This window comes from Oncorhynchus masou, chromosome 5 (genome assembly GCF_036934945.1).
Source record: "Oncorhynchus masou masou isolate Uvic2021 chromosome 5, UVic_Omas_1.1, whole genome shotgun sequence".
In the NCBI taxonomy this organism is placed as follows: Eukaryota; Metazoa; Chordata; class Actinopteri; order Salmoniformes; family Salmonidae; genus Oncorhynchus; species Oncorhynchus masou.
Window position 1 is genome coordinate 45,539,982 of NC_088216.1, and position 21,161 is coordinate 45,561,142.

The 21,161-nt window shown below is 44.6% G+C and overlaps 1 protein-coding gene across 1 annotated transcript in view; it reads left to right on the top strand.

Moving 5' to 3' along the window:
* bsnb (bassoon (presynaptic cytomatrix protein) b) overlaps positions 1-21,161 on the top strand; it is a 115,194-nt gene that overhangs the window by 56,412 nt on the left and 37,621 nt on the right. Inside the window, exon 4 of the mRNA XM_064965702.1 lies at positions 17,314-18,156. Coding sequence (XP_064821774.1) covers positions 17,314-18,156 — 843 coding nt within the window. The remainder of the gene's footprint in view (positions 1-17,313; positions 18,157-21,161) is intronic.

Below are 21,161 nucleotides of genomic sequence, written 5' to 3' on the forward strand. Positions count from 1 at the left end.
AAGAGCATAAAAACATGACCTGGCCCTACTTCCACCCTGCCTTTCAAGCCCCAGGAAAGAGTTACTGCACAGACACACTGTTAATGTCCGATGACAGACTGTTGTCCTGCAGCATTACTCTAACTCTGTCTCTGACTGTGACAGTTTGTTTCTGCTTGAAGAAATTGTGTCATACTCTATGGGTGTAGGCTTTATTAAAAAGGGTCAATACGCTGTTTATTTTTTGCAAAAGTCCAAGGTTCATGGAAGTGTGTTTTTTGTTGTTGCTGTAGGAATTATGTCCTGTCAGATGGCTACTTCACGGGATGTTGGATACTATCCAACTGGGCACTTTCTCAAAGTTTGTGTCCTTTTGAGAACCGCCATTCAGTTAAAGATAACGGCTGTTGATTCATGGAGAGCTTGTCCATGAAAACCCTTTGTGAGGATGGTCTGCTCAGGTCCTGTATTTATAAAACCGCTCAGAGTAGGAGTGCTGATCTAGGATCAGGTCCTCTAATCTTATTCATTATAATCTAAAAGACTAAACTGATCCTAGAGCATCAGCATTCTTACTCTGAGACAGTTTGTGAATACAGGCCTGCTCTGCTCAGCGATACAATCTGTCCAGATCCGGAATGCTATATTAAAAACTACTGTAACTGTAGAAACATTCCATCCATCACTCCGATTAGCGGAGAGACAGGAAGTGATGTCAGGTGATCCCCCCCCCCCACCCTAAACACCTAAGTAACTAAGTTGTTTGTACACATTAGTACTCCTTCTGCAGTCCTCTAATGGAGAAAGTTAATGAACGGTTCACAACACAGGTACATTAATGATATGCATATTAGTGGTAAGGGAAAACATTTATATAATTGCACATCACAATATTATTTTTGAATGGTATTATATCGATATTTGACTTTTTATCTCATTTGCTACTGTAGGTAGTGTTAGCTAGCGCTAGTAGGCTGGCTGTACCTGCACCAAATAGTTTTCAGCACTTTTATTTCCACGACTCATCAAAATGTGTTTTCTCTCGTCTCTCTGACATATGGTGAACAATATGTTTGGAACATTAAATCGCAATATCGAATCGCAATACATGCAGAATGGTGGGAATTGCAGTACATATCGTATTGGTACCAAAGTATCGTGATGATATCATATAGTCATGTCCCTGGTAATTCCCGGCCCTAATAAATATTCAGTGTTATATGATTATGACGCCATTTAGTAGACGCTTTTATCCACAGTGACTTACAATAGTGTTGCATACATTTTCTTATGATTGGCCCCAGTGGGAATCGAACCCACAACCCACAACCCTGACACTGCATGCACCATGCTCATTGTCCTATACACATTCTCAAAAACCCCTTATATCATTGCATCAATGTATCAAATCACCTGTGAGGCCAAATAGATCTGACCATGTACTGTATGCAATGAGAGTTGTAAAGTATCTGATCTGCAAGCGCTGTATCTCTATGCCTGGCAGTAGCTGTGGCTCAGTCCCTCTGGCTGGCTCAGTGGATGATCCTTCATTTCCTCTGTAATCCTGCAGCCCTGGTCATGTGACGCTCATTGAAGGAGTCCCAGGGGATTAACCCACATACCTGCTGACTCGGCCTGACCTTGGCTGTGTTAGTGCTTGGGTGTGAAGTAGCATGACTGGGTGTGGCAGGCTGCAACCTTATAACTAGCGCACACACACACACACACGCACGCACGCACGCACGCACGCACGCACGCACACACACACACACACACACACACACACGTCTGTTTTACTATCCTTGATTGATTGATTCCCATTCAAAATCCTATTTTCCCTAACCTTAACCGCAGAACCTACGCCTAACTATTAAACCTAACCCCTAACCCTATTTAAACCTAAAATAGCCTTTTTCCTTGTGGGGACTGGAGAAAAGTGCTGTGAGGGTGTTACTGAATACCAGTGGTGGTCAGAACCGTTTAAGATGAGGGAGGACAATTGGATGACTATGTCATTCATATTCCATTCACCCTGTTCAATGTAACAGTGATGGGTTTAGCCTATTACATGATACTCAAATCTTCCCTATATCCATCATGAGGTTGCTACAACCGAGCCTATGAATGACAGTTTTCCACGTACAGTTGAAGTCGGACGTTTACATACACGTAGGTTGGAGTCATTAAAACTCATTTTTCAACCACTCCACAAATGTCTTGTTAACAAACTATAGTTTTGGCAAGTCGGTTAGGACATCTACTTTGTGCATGACACAAGTCATTTTCCAACAATTGTTTACAGACAGATTATTTCACTTTTAATTCACTGTATCACAATTCCAGTCTGAAGTTTACATACACTAAGTTAACTGTGTCTTTAAACAGCTTGGAAAATTCCAGAAAATTATGTCATGACTTTAGAAGCTTCTGGCTAATTGACATAATTTGAGTCAATTTGAGGTGTATCTGTGGATGTATTTCAAGGCCTAGTTTCAAACTCAGTGCCTCTTTGCTTGATATCATGGGAAAATCAAAAGCAATCAGCCAAAACCTCAGAAAGAATTGTAGACCTCCACAAGTCTGATTCATCCTTGGGAGCAATTTGCAAATGCCTGAAGGTACCACGTTCATCTGTACAAACAATAGTACACAAGTATAAACACCATGGGAGTGTGTGTAAACTTCTGGGGCGGCAGGGTAGCCTAGCATTGGACTAGTAACCGGAAGGTTGCGAGTTCAAACCCCCGAGCTGACAAGGTACAAATCTGTCGTTCTGCCCCTGAACAGGCAGTTAACCCACTGTTCCCAGGCCATCATTGAAAATAAGAATGTGTTCTTAACTGACTTGCCTGGTTAAATAAAGGTAAAATTAAAAATTAAAAAAAAAATACCTCTCAGGAAGGAGACGCATTCTGTCTCCTAGAGATGAACGTACTTTGGTGCGAAAAGTGCAAATCAATCCCAGAACAACAGCAAAGGACCTTGTGAAGATGCTGGAGGAAACAGGTACAAAAGTATCTATATCAACAGTAAAACGAGTCCTATCGACATAATCTGAAAGGCCGCTCAGCAAGGAAGAAGCCACCATTTCAAAACCGTCATAAAAAAGCCAGACTGTGGTTTGCAACTACACATGGGGACAAAGATCATACTTTTTGGAGAAATGTCCTCTGGTCTGATGAAACAAAAATATAACTGGCCATAATAACCATCATTATGTTTGGAGGAAAAAGGGGGAGGCTTGCAAGCCAAAGAACACCATCCCAACCGTGAAGTACGGGTGTGGCAGCATCATGTTGTGGGGGTGCTATGCTGCAGGAGGGCCTGGTGCACTTCACAAAATAGATGGCATCATGAGGGAGGGAAATTATGTGGATATATTGAAGCAACATCTCAAGACATCAGTCGGGACTGCCTTTGCCTTTGTATTGGGAAATGTTTATACTCTTTTGTGTTATAGAATTTGTAAAATAGATTGCCATGTTGGCAGTTTGATTTTTTTTTTTTTTTTGCATTTGCTTGGTTGCAAATGGGTCTTCCAAATGGACAATGACCCAGAGCATACTTCCAAAGTTGTGGCAAAATGGTTTGAAGACAACAAAGTCAAGGTATTGGGGTGGCCATCACAAAGCCCTGACCTCAATCCTATAGAAAATCTGAAAAAGTGTGTGCGAGCAAGGAGGTCTACAAACCTGATTCAGTTACACCAGCTCTGTCGGAAGGAATGGGACAACATTCATCCAACTTATTGTGGGAAGCTTGTGGAAGGTTACCCAAAATGTTTGATCCAAGTTAAACAATTTAAAGGCAATGCTACCAAATACTAATTGAGTGTATGTAAACTTCTGACCCACTGGGAATGTGATGAAAGAAATAAAAGCTGAAATGAATCAATCTCTCTACTATTATTCTGACATTTCACATTCTTAAAGTAAAGTGGTGATCCTAACTGACCTAAGACAGGGAATTTTTACTGGGATTAAATGTCAAGAATTGCTAAAAACTGAGTTAAAATGTATTTGGCTAAGGTGCATGTAAACCTCCGACTTTAGGTGCACACAGGTCGAGAGAAACATTTGAGGTGACAGACAGTAACACATGGACAGTTACGTTCAATACCGCCTTGAACACTCTTGCCTGAATCTACCTGATATAGGGTGTAATCATTAGTCCAAGAGTTACAAACAAGAGTTTATTTTGGACAAATTCAGGTATGTTTATCCCCGTTTTGTTGTTTGCTTCTGTTTTAAGAAACGTTTTTCTACGGAATCGGCGGAATGAATACACCCCTGATCATGTATAGGCACAGTTCACTTTCATAGCAGCCACGTTGTATTCCTTCTCCCATCAATGCGCTCTCCTCCCTTCACCTCTTCCCTTCACTTGTGGACTTCAGTGCACAACACATCAGCTGTTTGTGACCAGGTGAAAAAACCTTTCCAAGCCAAACCTCTGCACACAACCTACATCTTTGTCACCATAGCTAAAGTAACGTCATAGTCAGCATAGCTAATATAACTAACGTGTTTTGTAACCTGCTACAATCATGCAGTAACGTTACAGTGTACAGTCAGCAAGCAGTTACACTGGCGAGCCCCGGTGGCAATAATAAATTAGTAAAACCAAAAGCTTACGTTGGAAGTGTTCCAGTGCTGTGTTGGAAAGTCATAGCCAGCTAGCTAACATACCATCCCTGTGTTTGAGCAGGGTGTTTCAGTAGGCTAAACTAGCTAGCTGAATTTGCTTGCTAAGTAAATGAAAATGAACGTAAGAAATAAGACTCTCTCTCTCTTGCTTCTCCTTCATTTTGAAAGAAATGAATTTGTTAAACTGTTGAACTACTGTCTTTCTCTCTCTCTGAATCCACTACTCACCACATTTCATGCACTGCAGTGCTAGCTAGCTGTGGTTTATGCTTTCAGCACCAGATTCATTCTCTGATCCTCTGATTGGGTGGACAACATGTCAGTTCATGCTGCAAGCGCTCTGATAGTCTATGGATGGGGGTGAGGAGCATAAGCCTCGGTTTTGCAAAATAGTGTGATTCAATTGGTGACGTGATTATATGTCGTGTAGTTTTGTCTAATATGATAACTTTTTAAATGTTTTACCATCTTTATTTTTAGGAAATTCACTGAGGACGGTCCTCCCTTTCCTCCACTCAGGGGCCTCTACTGCTGAATACTACTATTGTGATGAATGAGTAGTGATAGGATCCCACTGTTTGCTGAGCCCGTTCTGTGTGTGTGTGTGTGTGTGCGTGTGTGTGTCTGTGCCCGTGTGTGTGTGACACATTTCCCCAGTACCCTAAGGCTCACCCAGTCTCACCTGGCTGGCAGTGGGGCCCCCTGCTCTGCTGACGTTAATAATTCATAGTGACCCTGGGCCACACTAACCTTCACTGTTCAACGCCAGCCATTTAGTATCACCTGGCTGCTTCTCCTCTACTGAGCAGCATAATTATGATGACCAGCTACTACGCTGTGTACTAATGATGACCTCCATCTTTGTTTATTAATCATCATACAGTAGGCACTCAATCACAGTTGTTGTGTGGTTGTTTTTTTTACGGTGAAGGTTAGGACAGGACAGGTTAGACACGGTCCCCTGGCCAGGCTGCGTCCCAAATGGTACACTATTCCCTATGTAATGCACTACTTTTGATCTGTGCATTACATAGACGGGTTGGTTGTTTAGCAACAAAACCCACGCGTGCGTAGCTATGGGTCAAAACAGATGGGGTTGGCTTAAACTGTTGACAACGTGTCAACTTTTTTTCTGTTTGAAAACATAAATAATTGAAAACCGAAATAAAGTTGTGCAATGAGTTTCTCAAATACATTGTTACAGTGGTTGGTTCGCTAGCAAATTTGAGCCAGTAGCATAGATGTGACATCAGTCAAAACACCTCAAAACAAGACAATGTATCAAAAACGAGCTAAAACTAACTGAAACGAGCCACTTACGATTCCCCACATGGCATTTTCTTGTCGTTGTTGCTAGCTATCTGGCCAGTCGGAATCACAACAACACACGGCCTTCTGGCCCATTGAAGCTCGCGCCTCGTTTTTGTGATGTTCCCAGCTAACTCGTCAATAGTGCCTTAAAGAGGGCATGCTGTAGGCCAGTGCTTTTCAATCCCTAACCGTTTCTCCTAGGGGAACCCTAGGCGTTTCACAATTTTGTTGTAGCCCCGAACTAGCACAGCTGATTCACCTAGTCAAGGGCTTGATGATTAGTTGACAGGTTGAATCAGGTGTGCTAGCTCTGGAACTGTTCAAATACATGTAACGGCTGGGGGTCCCCGAGGAGAGGTTTTAAAAATGCTGTTGTAGGAACCTCAGGGGAATAAAGAACAAAGCTGTTTGAGTGGGGTGAAAGTGGTTATTAATAGCTGTCAAGCGAGCACTTTTGTGAGTGACAAGTGACAGAAAGATATGAGGAGCGGGGCCAGAGGTGTGAAGTGAGAGAGAGAAAGAGTGGGAGAGAAAGAGAGAGGGAGAGAGAGAGGAGAAAAAGAGGGAGAGTTTATGTGTATGTGTGTGACAGAGAGGGAGAGTACGTATGTGTGTGTGACAGAGAGTGTGTGTGTGAAAGAGAGAGAGAGAGAGAGAGAGAGAGAGAGAGAGAGAGAGAGAAGTAGAGAAAAGAGAGAAAGAGGAGATGAATACATATTGACAATGACCACCTGAGAAATTCCTGGCCACTGGAGTGTGTTTTGGCATTTAATGACGGCTGACATTTCATGGTCCCAGTGTGTGTTCCTACACCCAGTAGAGAGAGCATGTGGGAGAGAAGGTCCTGCTGGGAACTGATTATCTGGCAGGAGTATCCTAGTTGGCGGCATCCCCATGACACCCTATTCCCTTATAGTGAACAGCCAGGGCCCATAGGTTTCCGGTCAAAAGTAGTGCACTATATAGGGAACAGGGTGCCATTTGAGACACATCCGATGTGTGTGTTTGAGATTTGGTGACAAAAGGATTATTATATCATTATGATAGGCTAAAGTGATAGGTTTTTCTAGGCATTATGAAGGAATGTTGATTTGCACCTAATCTGTATGAATCTCACATTTCTATATGAGAACGTGTCAACAAGCAATTTCTGTGCCTTTGTGTGTGTCTTTGTGTATATGTTTCTGTGTATGTATTTGTATGTATTATGGATCCCCATTACAGCTACTCTTCCTGGGGTCCAGCAAAATGAAGGCAGTTAAAAAAACATTACAATACATTCACAACAGATTTCACAACACATTAAGTGTTTGCCCTCAGGCCCCTGCGTGTGTTTGTGATGATCTGTGTGTGACACTCACAGTAAGTATCCGTGTTTGTCTGTCTCTGTGCGTTTCTGTTTGTATATTGGTTGTTATGGTTGTGTGTGTTTCCCAGTCTTCCTGCCTCTCTTGATCTCCCTGTCTATGATTCAGATGAGACTGTGTCCTCTCTGGCTCCCTCCGTAGGTGACAAGTGTTGACACTTCTATAACCCCCTGTACCCTTTCCCTAGTGTCTTTATTTGTGCGTCACACTTTCATCATTTCACATTTGCTGTTGACATTCTGATGACATTTCTGGTAGTTATGGGTTGCCCTGTCTTGTCTTAAACACACATGTACAAACATGCATAGGCACACACGTTCCCATACACATACACACTCATGCAAGCGAACGCGCACGCACGCACTCAATGGTTCAATGACTAAGCAGGTTCCTCTGTGAGTGTGAGGGGATCAATCGTGGTGACCTTTTTCCTTTGGATAACCTGCTGTTCTCAACCCCTGATTATTGCCGGCGGGGAAAGACTAGCTCTTCCGGCCCCAAGGACTGAACTCCGACCCTGCCGGGATGGAAGGACCTCTACCCATAGAATTTGAATATTAGAATGTATAACCACTAAGCATCCTGCTGTGGCTCAATCACTGTTTCCAGAACCACACAACTACAATTATGTTTCTCCAATTCTATTTCTGTATGTCCAGAAGCATTCATTGTGGCTGCAATAGATACTCAGCTACTGTACACTGAGTGTAGAAAGCATGAGGAACACCTTGACAAAGGCTGTCCAGGTGAATCCAGATGAACGCTATGATCCCTTATTGATGTCACTTATTAAATCCACTTCAATCAGTGTAGCTGAAGGGGAGGAGACAGGTTAAAGAAGGATTTTTAAGCCTTGAGACAATTGAGACATTGATTGTGTATGTGTGCCATTCAGAGGGTGAATGGGCAAGACAAAATATTTAAAGTGCCTTTAAAAATGGGGTGTAGTCGCAGGTGCCAGGCACACTGGGTTGTGTCAAGAACTGCAACGCTGCTGGCATTTTCACGCTCAACAGTTTCCCGTGTGTATCAAGAATGGTCCACCACCAAAAGGACATTCAGCCAACTTGACACAACTGTGGGAAGCATTGGAGTCAATATGGGCCAGCATCCCTGTGGAATGCTTTCGACACCTTGTAGAGTCCATGGCCTGACGAATTGAGTCTGTTCTGAGGGCAAAAGGGGTGTTGCAACTCAATATTAGGAAGGTGTTCCTAATGTTTTGTACACTCAGTGTATATCTCTTTGCGGAAAAGGGTACTGTAATGGGAAGCGTGTGTGCTATTGTGTTCGAGGGCCTATTGCTTTCTAATGAGCTGACCTGTGCTGCTACACCCCCTGCTGCTTAATGAGGTTAACAACTCACTAACGAGATCATCTCACTAACGAGATCATCTCACTGACGAGCTGAGCTAGCCCACCCCGCACGAGACACACATGCAAATGAGACACACGCGCGCACATACGCACACGTGCAGGGGTGCACACGCACAAAGATACGTCTGTGTGGGTGTGATTGAGTAGGTTGGGCTTTGACGTGGGTGCCGTTATGTACGCGACACAATTCGTCCCGGTAGCGAGGTAGCTACACGTTAAACGGCACAGACATGACTCCACAGTCGTCGTCGTCCTTTGTGAACCGGTGGAGTGTTTGTGGTGCTCTAATGCCTGGGACTGCCTGTGTTGTTATTGGACGTCGCTCTAACACGCAGTATGACAGGCAGCACCATCTGTGTGTGTGTGTGTGTGTGTGTGTGTGTGTGTGTGTGTGTGTGTGTGTGTGTGTGTGTGTGTGTGTGTGTGTGTGTGTGTGTGGAGGGTGGTAGGGTGTGTATTTGTGTGTGTGTGTGCCTCAGTTTGCTACTTCTTCCTGTAAACCCAGGTCATCATCCATTGACATAGACTTTCTGTAGCAACACAGCATCCTCTCCTATGGGGGGCGCTTATCTAGTGACCCATTGTCATCCTTACATTACTGGCTTCATAATCATCCTTCTCTTGCTTACAAATCCTAATCTGTTTTTGCATCGATTTCATGAGGTTGTTGCAGGCTGGTGTTAGTCTTGTCCAGACTGTGCGTTTGGGAGAGGGGAGAGGAGAGGAGGGGAGGAGAGAGGAGGGATGGGAGAGAGACAAAGAGGTGAGGAGAGGGGCGGTCATTCACAGTGGGCAGTAATCTGTACTTTGTTCTGGGGGAAGTGTTTACAGGTTCTAGAAATGTCTGGATGTCTCAGAAGCCCAAAGGTGCAATGTCCTAAATGGGACCTATTATCCTTCTACACAGGGACTGATTGTGTGTGTGTGTGTGTGTGTGTGTGTGTGTGTGTGTGTGTGTGTGTGTGTGTGTGTGTGTGTGTGTGTGTGTGTGTGTGTGTGTGTGTGTGTGTGTGTGTGTGTGTGTGTGTGTGTGTGTGTGTGTGTGTGAGAGAGAGAGATTTACATGGCTGTAAAAGCCAAAGCACTCTCTACATAAACAACTCTCCTTTCCCTTCTCAGCCCTCTGGTTTGGCTATGTTCTCTCCCTCTACTCCCCCTCTCTCTTTCTCCTCTTTATTTTATTTCTCTATTTTCTCTCTCTCACTTTCTATCCTCTTTCTCTCTCTCGGTCTCTCTTTATCTCGTCTTCTCTCTTATCTCTGTGTGTGTGTTTCTCTCTCTACCCTCTTTCCCCCTCTGTCTCCAACACAGTTATATTATGCTGATTCAGTAAAGGAGCAAGAGAGGGGGACATTTGGCAGCACAAACGTGTGACAGGAAGCGAGCTGCTCAAACGCTTATTAGCATCTCATATTAGCATTTTACATTAGCATCCTCTTTATGAACGCAGCCGCCCAAAAGGCTAAAGGGACTTCCTGCTGTTTGGGTGTCAGCCATTGATAAGCCTGTAGTTGATGGATGGGGGTCAACCAGCTGACATTTCAGTACACAGGGACCACACACACACACACACACACACACACACACACACACACACACACACACACACACACACACACACACACACACACACACACACACACACACACACATACTCACTCTCCTCAGGCCAACTTCTTCACATGTTTGTGTGCCGTGTTACTGTGTTAGGATGGTTGAGTAAGTCTGAATATGCATGTATGGGTGTGGAGTCTGAATATGCATGTATGGGTGTGGAATCTGAATATGCATGTATGTGTGTGGGGTCTGAATATGCATGTATGGGTGTGGAATCTGAATATGCATGTATGTGTGTGGGGTCTGAATATGCATGTATGGGTGTGGAGTCTGAATATGCATGTATGGGTGTGGAGTCTGAATATGCATGTAAGGGTGTGGAGTCTGAATATGCATGTATGGGTGTGGAGTCTGAATATGCATGTATGGTTGAGTAGTCTGAATATGCATGTATGGGTGTGGAGTCTGAATATGCATGTATGGGTATGGAGTCTGAATATGCATTTATGGGTGTGGGGTCTGAATATGCATGTATGGGTATGGAGTCTGAATATGCATTTATGGGTGTGGGGTCTGAATATGCATGTATGTGTTTGGGGTCTGAATATGCATGTATGTGTGTGGTATCTGAATATGCATGTATGGGTATGGAGTCTGAATATGCATGTATGGGTGTGGAGTCTGAATATGCATGTATGGGTGTGGAGTCTGAATATGCATGTATGGGTGTGGTATCTGAATATGCATGTATGGGTATGGAGTCTGAATATGCATTTATGGGTGTGGGGTCTGAATATGCATGTATGGGAATGGAGTCTGAATATGCATGTATGGGTGTGGTGTCTGAATTTGCATGTATGTGTTTGGGGTCTGAATATGTATGTATGTGTGTGGGGTCTGAATATGCATGTATGTGTGTGGGGTCTGAATATGCATTTATGGGTGTGGGGTCTGAATATGCATGTATGTGTGTGGGGTCTGAATATGCATGTATGAGTGTGGAGTCTGAATATGCTTGTATGTGTTTGGGGTCTGAATATGCATGTATGTGTGTGGGGTCTGAATATGCATGTATGTGTGTGGGGTCTGAATATGCATGTATGTGTGTGGGGTCTGAATATGCATGTATGGGTGTGTGCTCTTGAGTGTGTAATGTATATTATTCTAAATATGTACATGCCCCCTTTTTCCGCCTCACACCCACACCAACACAAACCCATCACACGCACTCTCTGACCATATTCCACATTTTCCATCTCATTTAGGTTTTCCACGTAAATGCAAACTGCACAGATGGTTAGTTCTGAGAGCCCTGCCTGTACCTGTTTATATTTAGCTCCTCAGTAGAGCACTTGAGGGAGAGAAAAAAACAAAGCGTGTTTCGTTTGTTTGGCATGCCAATGACTCCCTCGCCTTCTCGCTTCAACAGCCAACTACATTGAACAAAAATATAAACGCAACATGTAAAGTATTGGTGCCATGTTTCATGAGTTGAAATAAAAGATCCCAGACATTTTCCATACGCACAAATTGCTTATTTTAATCGAATTTTGTGCACAAATAGGTGTACATCCTGTTAGTGAGCATCTCTCCTTTTCTTGGCATATCAAGAAGCTGAAAAAACAGCATGATCATTACACAGGTGCGCCTTGTGCTGGTGACAAAAGACCACTCTAAAATTTTCAGTTTTGTCACAGATGTCCCAAGTTTCGAGGGTGTGGGCAATTGACATGCTGACTGCAGGAATGTCCACCATAGCTCTTGCCAGAGAATTGAATGTACATTTCTCTACCATAAGCCGCCATCCAACGTTGCTTAAGACAATTTGGCCGTACGTCCAACTGGCTTCACAACCGCATACCAAGTGTGTGGCGTCGTGTGGTCGAGCGGTTTGCTGATGTCAGTATTGTGAACAGAGTGCCCCATGATGGTGGTGGGGGTTATGGTATGGGCAGGCGTAAGCTACAGACAACGAACACAGTTGCATTTTATTGATTAGAATCAATTAGAATGCACAGATGCATATCTGTATTCCCAGTCATGTCAAATCCATAGATTAGGACCTAATGATCTGTAACTGTAACTCCGCAAAATCTTTGAAACGGTTGCATGTTGCGTTTACATTTTGTTTCAGCGGGATTTGGCCAGAATTGGTGAAGGCATTATCTGGCTCACAGAGTGCTGTGGTTAGAGATGCTCTCTGCTGCTTAGGTAATACAGGATGACCTATAACCCCTTCCATCTCTCCCCTTGGTTGTGTTGTTGGCCATTCTGTATCGGATATGTTGATTGGTCAGGCTTGGTGGCTATTGTTGTGAGTGGCTAATAGACCTTCAGTATCACAAGAGCCGTGTGCAGGGATATGTTAGCTTCGTCCTTGAAAAGTACAGACTCGTTCATTTTTTTTCTCTCTCTCTCTCTCTCTCTCTCTCTCTCTCTCTCGGTGATCTCTCTCTATGGTGTCCACATTATGATAGTCTCAGCAGGACAGAGTCTGAGGCTGTCCTAATATGGACACCATACACTTGGCTAACGTCAGAATTGTTTCCCAGCTCCGTAACGTCATCGACTGATTATCCAGTTTCTGTTAGGTGTCCTGATATGGACACTGCACACATGGCAGTTGGGAACAGCATAATGCTGGTGTCGTGTTTCATTTCATATCTCTAATGGTTCTATACATTGTGTCTAAATGATGTCTCTGCCTAGATCATTAGCAGCCATGTTGCACACAGTCCCTAATTAAACCAGTACCAACCATGGGAAACATGCTGTAACCATCACCATTATTAGGATGTATAGTTTAGGCCATCATCATTAATAGGCTCGTCCTATCTGTGCAGTTCACATGAATAACCTATGTCTAGTAACAGTCGGATTTGTTGGGGTGAGCTAGCTAGGTGGTTTTGTGCAATTATTGTTTTATGGTCGACTATATTCTGATTGGCAGGAAGATGGATGCGCTCACTCTGCATCATTTGGTGTGTGCGAACACAGTGAACGTACCCCTTGCCGGCGCTTCTTCATTCCTGTTCATGTAGCGCTGTTAGATTTTAACATCCATCGGTATCCCTCTACTAAATGTGTGAGTCTCGGTGTGTTTGGAAAGGTGTGCCAGATATGTTTGAGAGAACGGTGTGTGTGGTGCTCAGGTACAACTCAGTGTTTCTGCACCTCATGTTGTTACACAACCATAGCAGAGCACCCCCCCCCCACCCCTACCCCCCATGGGGGTACACTGGGTTACTAATGAGCCTAGACTGAATAACACAAGCAAGGAATCACACACACACAGCTCTAATCTTGTCCACCAGCCGTCTCTCTTGAACCGTCGGGTTTCATAGCGCCTCAGAACGAGGACTTGACTGGAAGTCTATGGCAGGAGAGGACGAAACAACCGCTGGTTTTAATTGGCTGATCTCTCTGTCCATTCACCATCCAGCATAACCCTTAGAACGTCCTGCCGACATTGTGGACTTCAATGAGCGAGCAGCGCAAGTGATGCAAAGTATGCATCTTAGAAATAGCTTTCACATACGTGCTTTGTATGCCCCCGAACTCGATTGGGCTTCCCAAAAAACAATATGGCCGTTGTGATCGAACGTTTATTTTGATTGGCGATTTTCGCCATATTTCAAAGTCCCATCTAATACGGCTGTAGCAGGCTCGCCCCCTTCCCTGCCTCGACATCAACCACACCCCTTACAAGTCCCGCTTTGTTGCGTGGTTTTCACAGGTTCTATGCGCCTGCAATTATTTTCTGGGACTGATGTTAACACAGCTCTAACCTGTTAACAATCACTGTTCATGCACCTACAGCACAGTCTCACACTTGCACATTTACAATACAGGTGTACATTGACTGATAAACCCTTGCACACACTGACACCCCAAAAAGCAGTCGCATACCCCCGCACTGTTGTATTTACACAATCATACGAAACTCCAATACATTCACTGATTCACTTTGACCAGATGTGAAGGCCAAGGCAGAGGAGATGAGTAGTGGCGAGAGTGGCACTCCCAGGCCTTATTGCTGGAGAGACTGTACCTGTCAACCGCTGTTCTTTGGGGCCCTCAGATTAACGTCCATATCAGACTGTCTGTTAGTCAGGAGCCTCCAGGGCCCATGGCCCAGACACACAGACGAAGTGACTAAATTATTTCCCTGAATGTGGCACTTTTAGCTTGCTCGTTCTCTCTCTTTTTTCATGATCAATTCTATTTCCTTATCTCCTCCCTCCTTGTAACATAAACACGCTATCTCTACACATTTTATGCAGGGAGCAGGTTGCAGGTAGAGTAACTCACTTGTAACTTGCCATTCCTCATGCTGCTGCTGCTGCACACTCAATTATGGAGTGTAACCAAAATCCGAACACATTTTTAGCTTAAAATGTGACATTTAAAGTATGCTGCAGTGAATTATGGGAGCGTAGCAGGGGTGTCCTCCACTCTACGATGGGATCATTTAACACCTGTGTTGTGTTGTGCTTTCCTTTATGAGCTTTATGCTGTGGGACTGTTTTGTAGTCTATTGTTATTGTCACGTTCTGACCTTTATTTCCTTTGTTTTGTATTTATTTAGTATGGTCAGGGCGTGAGTTGGGGTGGGCAGTCTATGTTTGTTTTTCTATGATTTGGGGATTTGTATGTTTCGGCCTAGTATGGTTCTCAATCAGAGGCAGGTGTCATTAGTTGTCTCTGATTGAGAATCATACTTAGGTAGCCTGGGTGAACTGTTTGTTTGTGGGTGATTGTCTATGTTAGTTGCTTGTGTCAGCACAGGTCTCATTTATAGCTTCACGGTCGTTATTTGTTTATTGTTTTTGTATAGTTTTGTATTCAGTGTTCAGTGCTTTCTTTTATTAAACATTCATCATGAACACATACCACGCCGCATTTTGGTCCTCCGATCCTTCTCGCCTCTCCTCTTCAGATGAAGAGGAGGAAGACCGTGACAGTTATAGTCTTTATTTCCTCCTCGGAGGTTAAAGAAGGCATCATAACAATAAAGGAGGGTGTCCTAATATGGACACCGTATAAAGATAGCATCTATGGTACAGTGGTATCGATGGTAATCGGCTATAGATGTGTTTATGAGGTTATTTGTTATCGCCTTGACGCCAACAATACACGTTACACACAGATGCCATTTCTCCATGCCTTGAGGCCATGGGCCCAGCTTCACAAGGCGTCGAAGAGTATGGTTGCTATCTAGGATCAGTTTAGCCTTTTAAATCATCAATGAATAAGATTTCATGGACAGGGAGGGAGGGGCCTGATCCTGGATCGCTTTGTGAATACGGGCCCTGGGCTACAAACATGGTGCCACCATCTCTCGTTGTGCTTTTCATAACCTGGTAATAAGAAGCATTTAAATGTTCCCGTTGATCTGAGAATAAAATAACTCCTGCTGAGACTAAGGCTGTCCTAATACGGACACCGTAGTTCTGTCTCATTGATCAGATCTTTTAATCGGAAATGGAATCTGTTTCTGCTAATATCCTGTCTTTGATGGGTTTACACCCTTTTTTTCCTCAGTCAGAATGTTGACATAATCAATACCTCCATAGAGGTGTGGTGGCAAGTGCATTGGAGACAGGTTGTGTCCACAATGGCACCCTATTCCTTAAACAGTGAACTGCATTTGACCAGGGCCCATAGGAATCAGGTAAAAAGGAGTGCGCTATATAGGAATATAGGATATAGGGTGCCATTTTGGATGAACCCCGCTGTTGATTGAATGTGAGGGGTGACAGTCTGTATCTAACTCTCTGTAGATGAGTGTTATCTGCTCCGTGAAGGGCTGATTACATCTGAACAGTTGACTGTGGAACTAATTGCAGTTGGGTCTCTGTGTCTCAACACTAATAACCATAGTGCTGATTTGTATTCATGCAGCGGCCGTCCTCCTATGTGCTTCAAAGCGCTTCACATTGTCTGGTGACCAAGCCTTCTCATGCAGATGAAAGGGTTGACTTCAACAACTACAGGGGTTTGAGTCCTTTAGCCAGCTCTGACCTAACCTGTCTGTGCTGTGGCTGCGGCTGCTGCTCGGAGTACCTGATCTGACCTCAAACACGCTTCTTCATAGGTATATCTTAGATAGTTTGCCCAAAATCTAGGAAGGAACATTTCTTTCTTGAACCGAGACTTTATCCCAACGGCCGGCTTGTTTTAATCCGAGGCCAATTTATCACAATTTCTGATCCTTTTAAACCGTCTTTATTATGCTGGTCTTTGGCCATATGGTGTGAGAGGGTGGCTATTTCTTTCATTTAGTAATGGTACCCTAAGATGCTTTTAGTTTTTTTTATACCCCTCCATCACTCCCTCTTTATCGAATCAATTTTTAGCAAGAGTAACCAGTCTTCCTCCATATGTGTTGACTCTCATATCAACATAAAGGTCAATGTTAAACAAGTCCCCTGTGTTCAGAGTCAGTACACTCCCTGTTAAAAGCCTTGGCTCTCTGCCACCACTGTAGTCTCACTGTACAGTACTTTATTGCTTAGCCTAACCACATTGTTTCTACAGTATATTACAGCCATATGAAAGAAGAAGGACCGGTATTAATATATAGTGTACTACCTTTGACGAGAAAAAGTACACTATATAGGAAATATGGTGCCATTTGGGACGCAGGTGCAGTGTAAATTAGCAGCCTAAACCTTCTACCAGACAGCTGATTTATGGGGGAGTCGTGTTTTTACATATATTTTTTTCCGGTTAGGAGGGCATGCTTCATTTGTAAGCGCTGCTGTGAGCACAGCGGCAGTGCAGACAGCTAGCTATTCCTGTCCCCTTCTATCTCAATGTTACTCAAGCGTACTTTCACTTTGTTTGACAAGTATAGCACCTCTTTTCATCTACCACCGTCCTACTTCTACTCCATTATGTTTCACTATGGTATGATAAAGTTTATGGAGAGTATCAATGTGAACAGCATATATATATTTACAAAATGTTGATCGTTGTGGAATAATCATTAGCTTGCAGACAATGTTTGGTTTTATACAATCCTGTACCATGCAGTTTTCTAAATGTCGCTTTTTGTTCTGTCTGTGTTTCAGAATAAAGAATGGCTCTGCCTGAACTGCCAGACCCAGAGAGCTTTGTCTGGGGCCCTGGGAGACACTCCACTTCCTGCTCCTCAGCCAATGGGATCCCCACGGCACCCGGCTCCAGCCAATCAACCACAGCCTCAGCAGAGAGGGCCCAATCAGCAGGCAGGGTTACGGCCCACTGGTCCTCAACAGCAACAGAAACCACCGGGTGCCCAAGTAAGTGGCCCTCCTTTCTCCCCTGCCAAACAGGCAGGGCCCACCGCCCAAAGCAAGGGGCCTGCTCAACCGTCCCCTGCCAAGGCACAACCCTCCCCTGCTAAAACAGCCCAGCCCTCCCCTGCCAAGGGCGTACCCTCCCCTGCCAAACAGACAGGACCCACTACCCAGAGTAAGGGTCCTGCCCAGCCCTCCCCTGCCAAGGGCGCACCCTCCCCTGCCAAACAGACAGGACCCACTACCCAGAGTAAGGGTCCTGCCCAGCCCTCCCCTGCCAAGGGCGCACCCTCCCCTGCCAAACAGACAGGACCCACCACCCAGAGTAAGGGTCCTGCCCAGCCCTCCCCAGCTAAGGGCGCACCCTCCCATACTAAAGCTGCATCCACCCCTAGCAAGGGTGCACCCTCTCCTGCTAAGGGTGCACCTACCCAACCTAAACCCAACCAGAGTGTACCCAACAAGCAGTCTGGTAAGCAGCAGCAGGGCCAGGAGAAAACTAAAGTCGCCACCAAAACTCAAAAGGAAGCAGAAGTCAAAGCCTCGCCCAAGAAGGGAGCACCTGAGACCATCACCACATCAAAAGATGAAAGGAAAAAACCTGCTGGAGACTCGCAGAAGTCAAAACACCATGACGTGAGCGACCTGCAACTTTGCAACTTCAACGTCTTTACCACTGTTATTGTTCTTGATTTACCACCAGAATTGTATTTACCTTCATTTCAGTCATTCTTGACAGTTGTCGTCATCGTCATCAGCTTCATCATCAACGTCATCCTCTTTGTCATTGTCATCATCTTCATCATGAAATGTTTCCATATATTGAATAATTTCTTTCTCTGTCTATAATCGTGTGCTGAGCGATGAGTGCTTTCTGAGGTCGGTTTGGTTTCGGTTTGATTATAGAGCATTTTTCGTTTTTTTTGGTTTAAAAAAATTTGTTTTAAATTATTAAGTGACATTAAAATAATTTTTAGAGCTTTTTAATGGATATTTCAAAGCCAAAAATATTGAACATTCAATTGCTAAAACATTGAAAATATTCCATTGCCTCTGTCAGCTCCACATTGGCTAGACATCAATAGAAAAATATGAAATAATAAAATATTCCAGTTTATATTTGAAGAAAAAAAATAATGTTGGTCAATTCGTTTTTTAATAACCGGCCAATCACTCAGCATTACTATCATCATCATCACTGCCATCATCATCACTATGATCATTACATTATATCAAATAGGAGGCTGCAGGTAGTCTAGCAGTTAGAGCGTTGGGCCAGGAACCAAAAGCTCGCTGGTTCGAATCCCTTTGCCCACTAGGTGAACAAAAATCGGTCGGTGTGCCATTGGCACTTAACCCTAACTGCCCCTGTAAGTGGCTCTGGATAAGAATGTCAGCTAAATGACTAAAATGTAAATGACCACCACTGCTATCATCATCATTACAACATATCATTCTTATCCCCCTTCCCCTCGTCATCTCTATCCCCAAGCATCAGCTGTTTACCATGCACCAGGTTTGGTATCTTTTACCTCTCGTTTTATTTCACCAATCATAATGTTAAGCCTGTGTTATCTTTATGGTCATCGTTCTCTGGCATTGCGATCGTGATTAATCAGTGTTATTAACATGCAATGCCCTTTTTAATTTTTTGGAATTATTATTTATTTTCTTTTTTTACTTCACCGTTATATTTTGATCAACTTGCTCATTTATTTCCGTCATTCTTCAACTGTATTGCAGTGATTGCATTGGAAAAATGTATTGTACAAGCATGTAACAAAAATATCATGTTTTTTTTCTTTGTGTGTTGTTTTGTTTTTTTGTCGTTTTTTTGTTGTCTTTATCTCAAGCTTTTTATTTAGTCATATTTATACAGTAGCGTGAAAAAGTATTTGCCCACTTTCAGATTTTTCTCTTATTTTTGCATATTTTTGATACTGAATGTCATTTGATCTTCAACCAAAACCTAATATTAGATAAAGGGAACCTGAGTTTACAAATAACACAAAAGAATATACTTATTTTATTTATTGTATTAAGAAAGGTATGCAGTGTTTGGTTTTCGTCAGACATAATGGTACCCATCTGGCCCAAAAAGTTGACTCAGGTTTGCCAAAAAGCCCCTGGATGTACCTGGATGATCAAGACTCTTGGGAGAATGTTCTATGGACAGATGAGTTTAAGTATAACTTTTTGGACGACATGGGTCCCGTTATGCCTGGCGAAAACCAAACACTGCATTCCACAGTAAGAACCTCATACCAACGGTCAAGCATGGTGGTGATCATGTGATGGTTTGGGGATGCTTTGCTGCCTCAGGACCTGGATGACTTGCCTTAATAGAAGGAACCCTGAATTCTGCTCTGTATCAGAGAATTCTACAGGAGAATGTCAGGTCATCTGTCTGTGAGCTGAAGCTGAAACGCAGCTGGGTCATGCAGCAAGGCAATGATCCAAAACACACAATCAGTGTTGTTTGGACCAGTCAAAGTCCAGACCTAATCCCAATTGAGATTATTATTATAGATTTTTTTTATTTAACCTTTATTTAACTAGGCGAGTCAGTTAAGAATAAATTCTTATTTACAATGACGGCCTACCCTGACCAAACCCGGACAACGCTGGACCAATTGTGCTCCGCCCTATGGGACTCCCAATCACGGCCGGATGTGTTGCAGCCTGGATTTGAACCATGGACTGCAGTGATGCGTCTTGCACTGGGATGCAGTGTCCTTAGAGCGCTGCGCCACTCGGGTCCCCAAAGTCCTGTCAGATGTTGTGGCAGGACTTGAAACAAGCAGTTCATGCTTGAAAAACCACACGTGTTCGGACTCCCGGCCACAAACCTGAACCTATAGGGGAGGGTCCGGGTGGGCATCTACCCTTGGTGGCGGCTCTGGTTCTGGACACAGCCCCCCCTCCTTACGCTGATCCCTCCGCTTCTGTGGAACCGGACCGTGGATCATAGCTCGTCGCTGAAGACTCTAGATTGCAGCTCGTCGCTAGAGGCCCCGGACTGGGGATCGTCGCTGAAGACCCCGGGCTGGGGACCGTCGCTGGAGACCCCGGGCTGGGGACCGTCGCTGGAGACCCCGGACTGGGGACAGTCGCTGGAAACCCCGAACTGGGGACCGTCGCTGGAGACCCCGGACTGGGGACCGTCGCTGGAGACCCCGGACTGGGGACCGTCGCTGGAGACCCCGGACTGGGGACCGTCGCTGGAGACCCCGGACTGTGGACCGTCGCTGGAGACACCGGACTGTGGACCGTCGCTGGAGACCCCGGACTGTGGACCGTCGCTGGAGGTTCCGGACTGGAAACTATCGCCGGAAGCCCTGGACTGGGAACTGTCGCCGGAAGCCCTGGACTGGGAACTGTCGCCGGAAGCCCTGGACTGGGATCTGTCGCCGGAAGCTCTGGACTGGGAACTGTCGCCGGAAGCTCTGGACTGTGGAGGCGCACTGGAGGCCTGATGCGTGATACTGGTACAGGTGGCACCGGGCTGATGACACGCACCTCAGGGTGAGTGCAGAGAGGAGGCACAGGACGTACTGGACTGCGGAGGCGCACTGGAGACCTGATGCGTGTGACCGGTACACATGGTACCGGGCTGATGACACGCACCTCAGGGCGAGTGC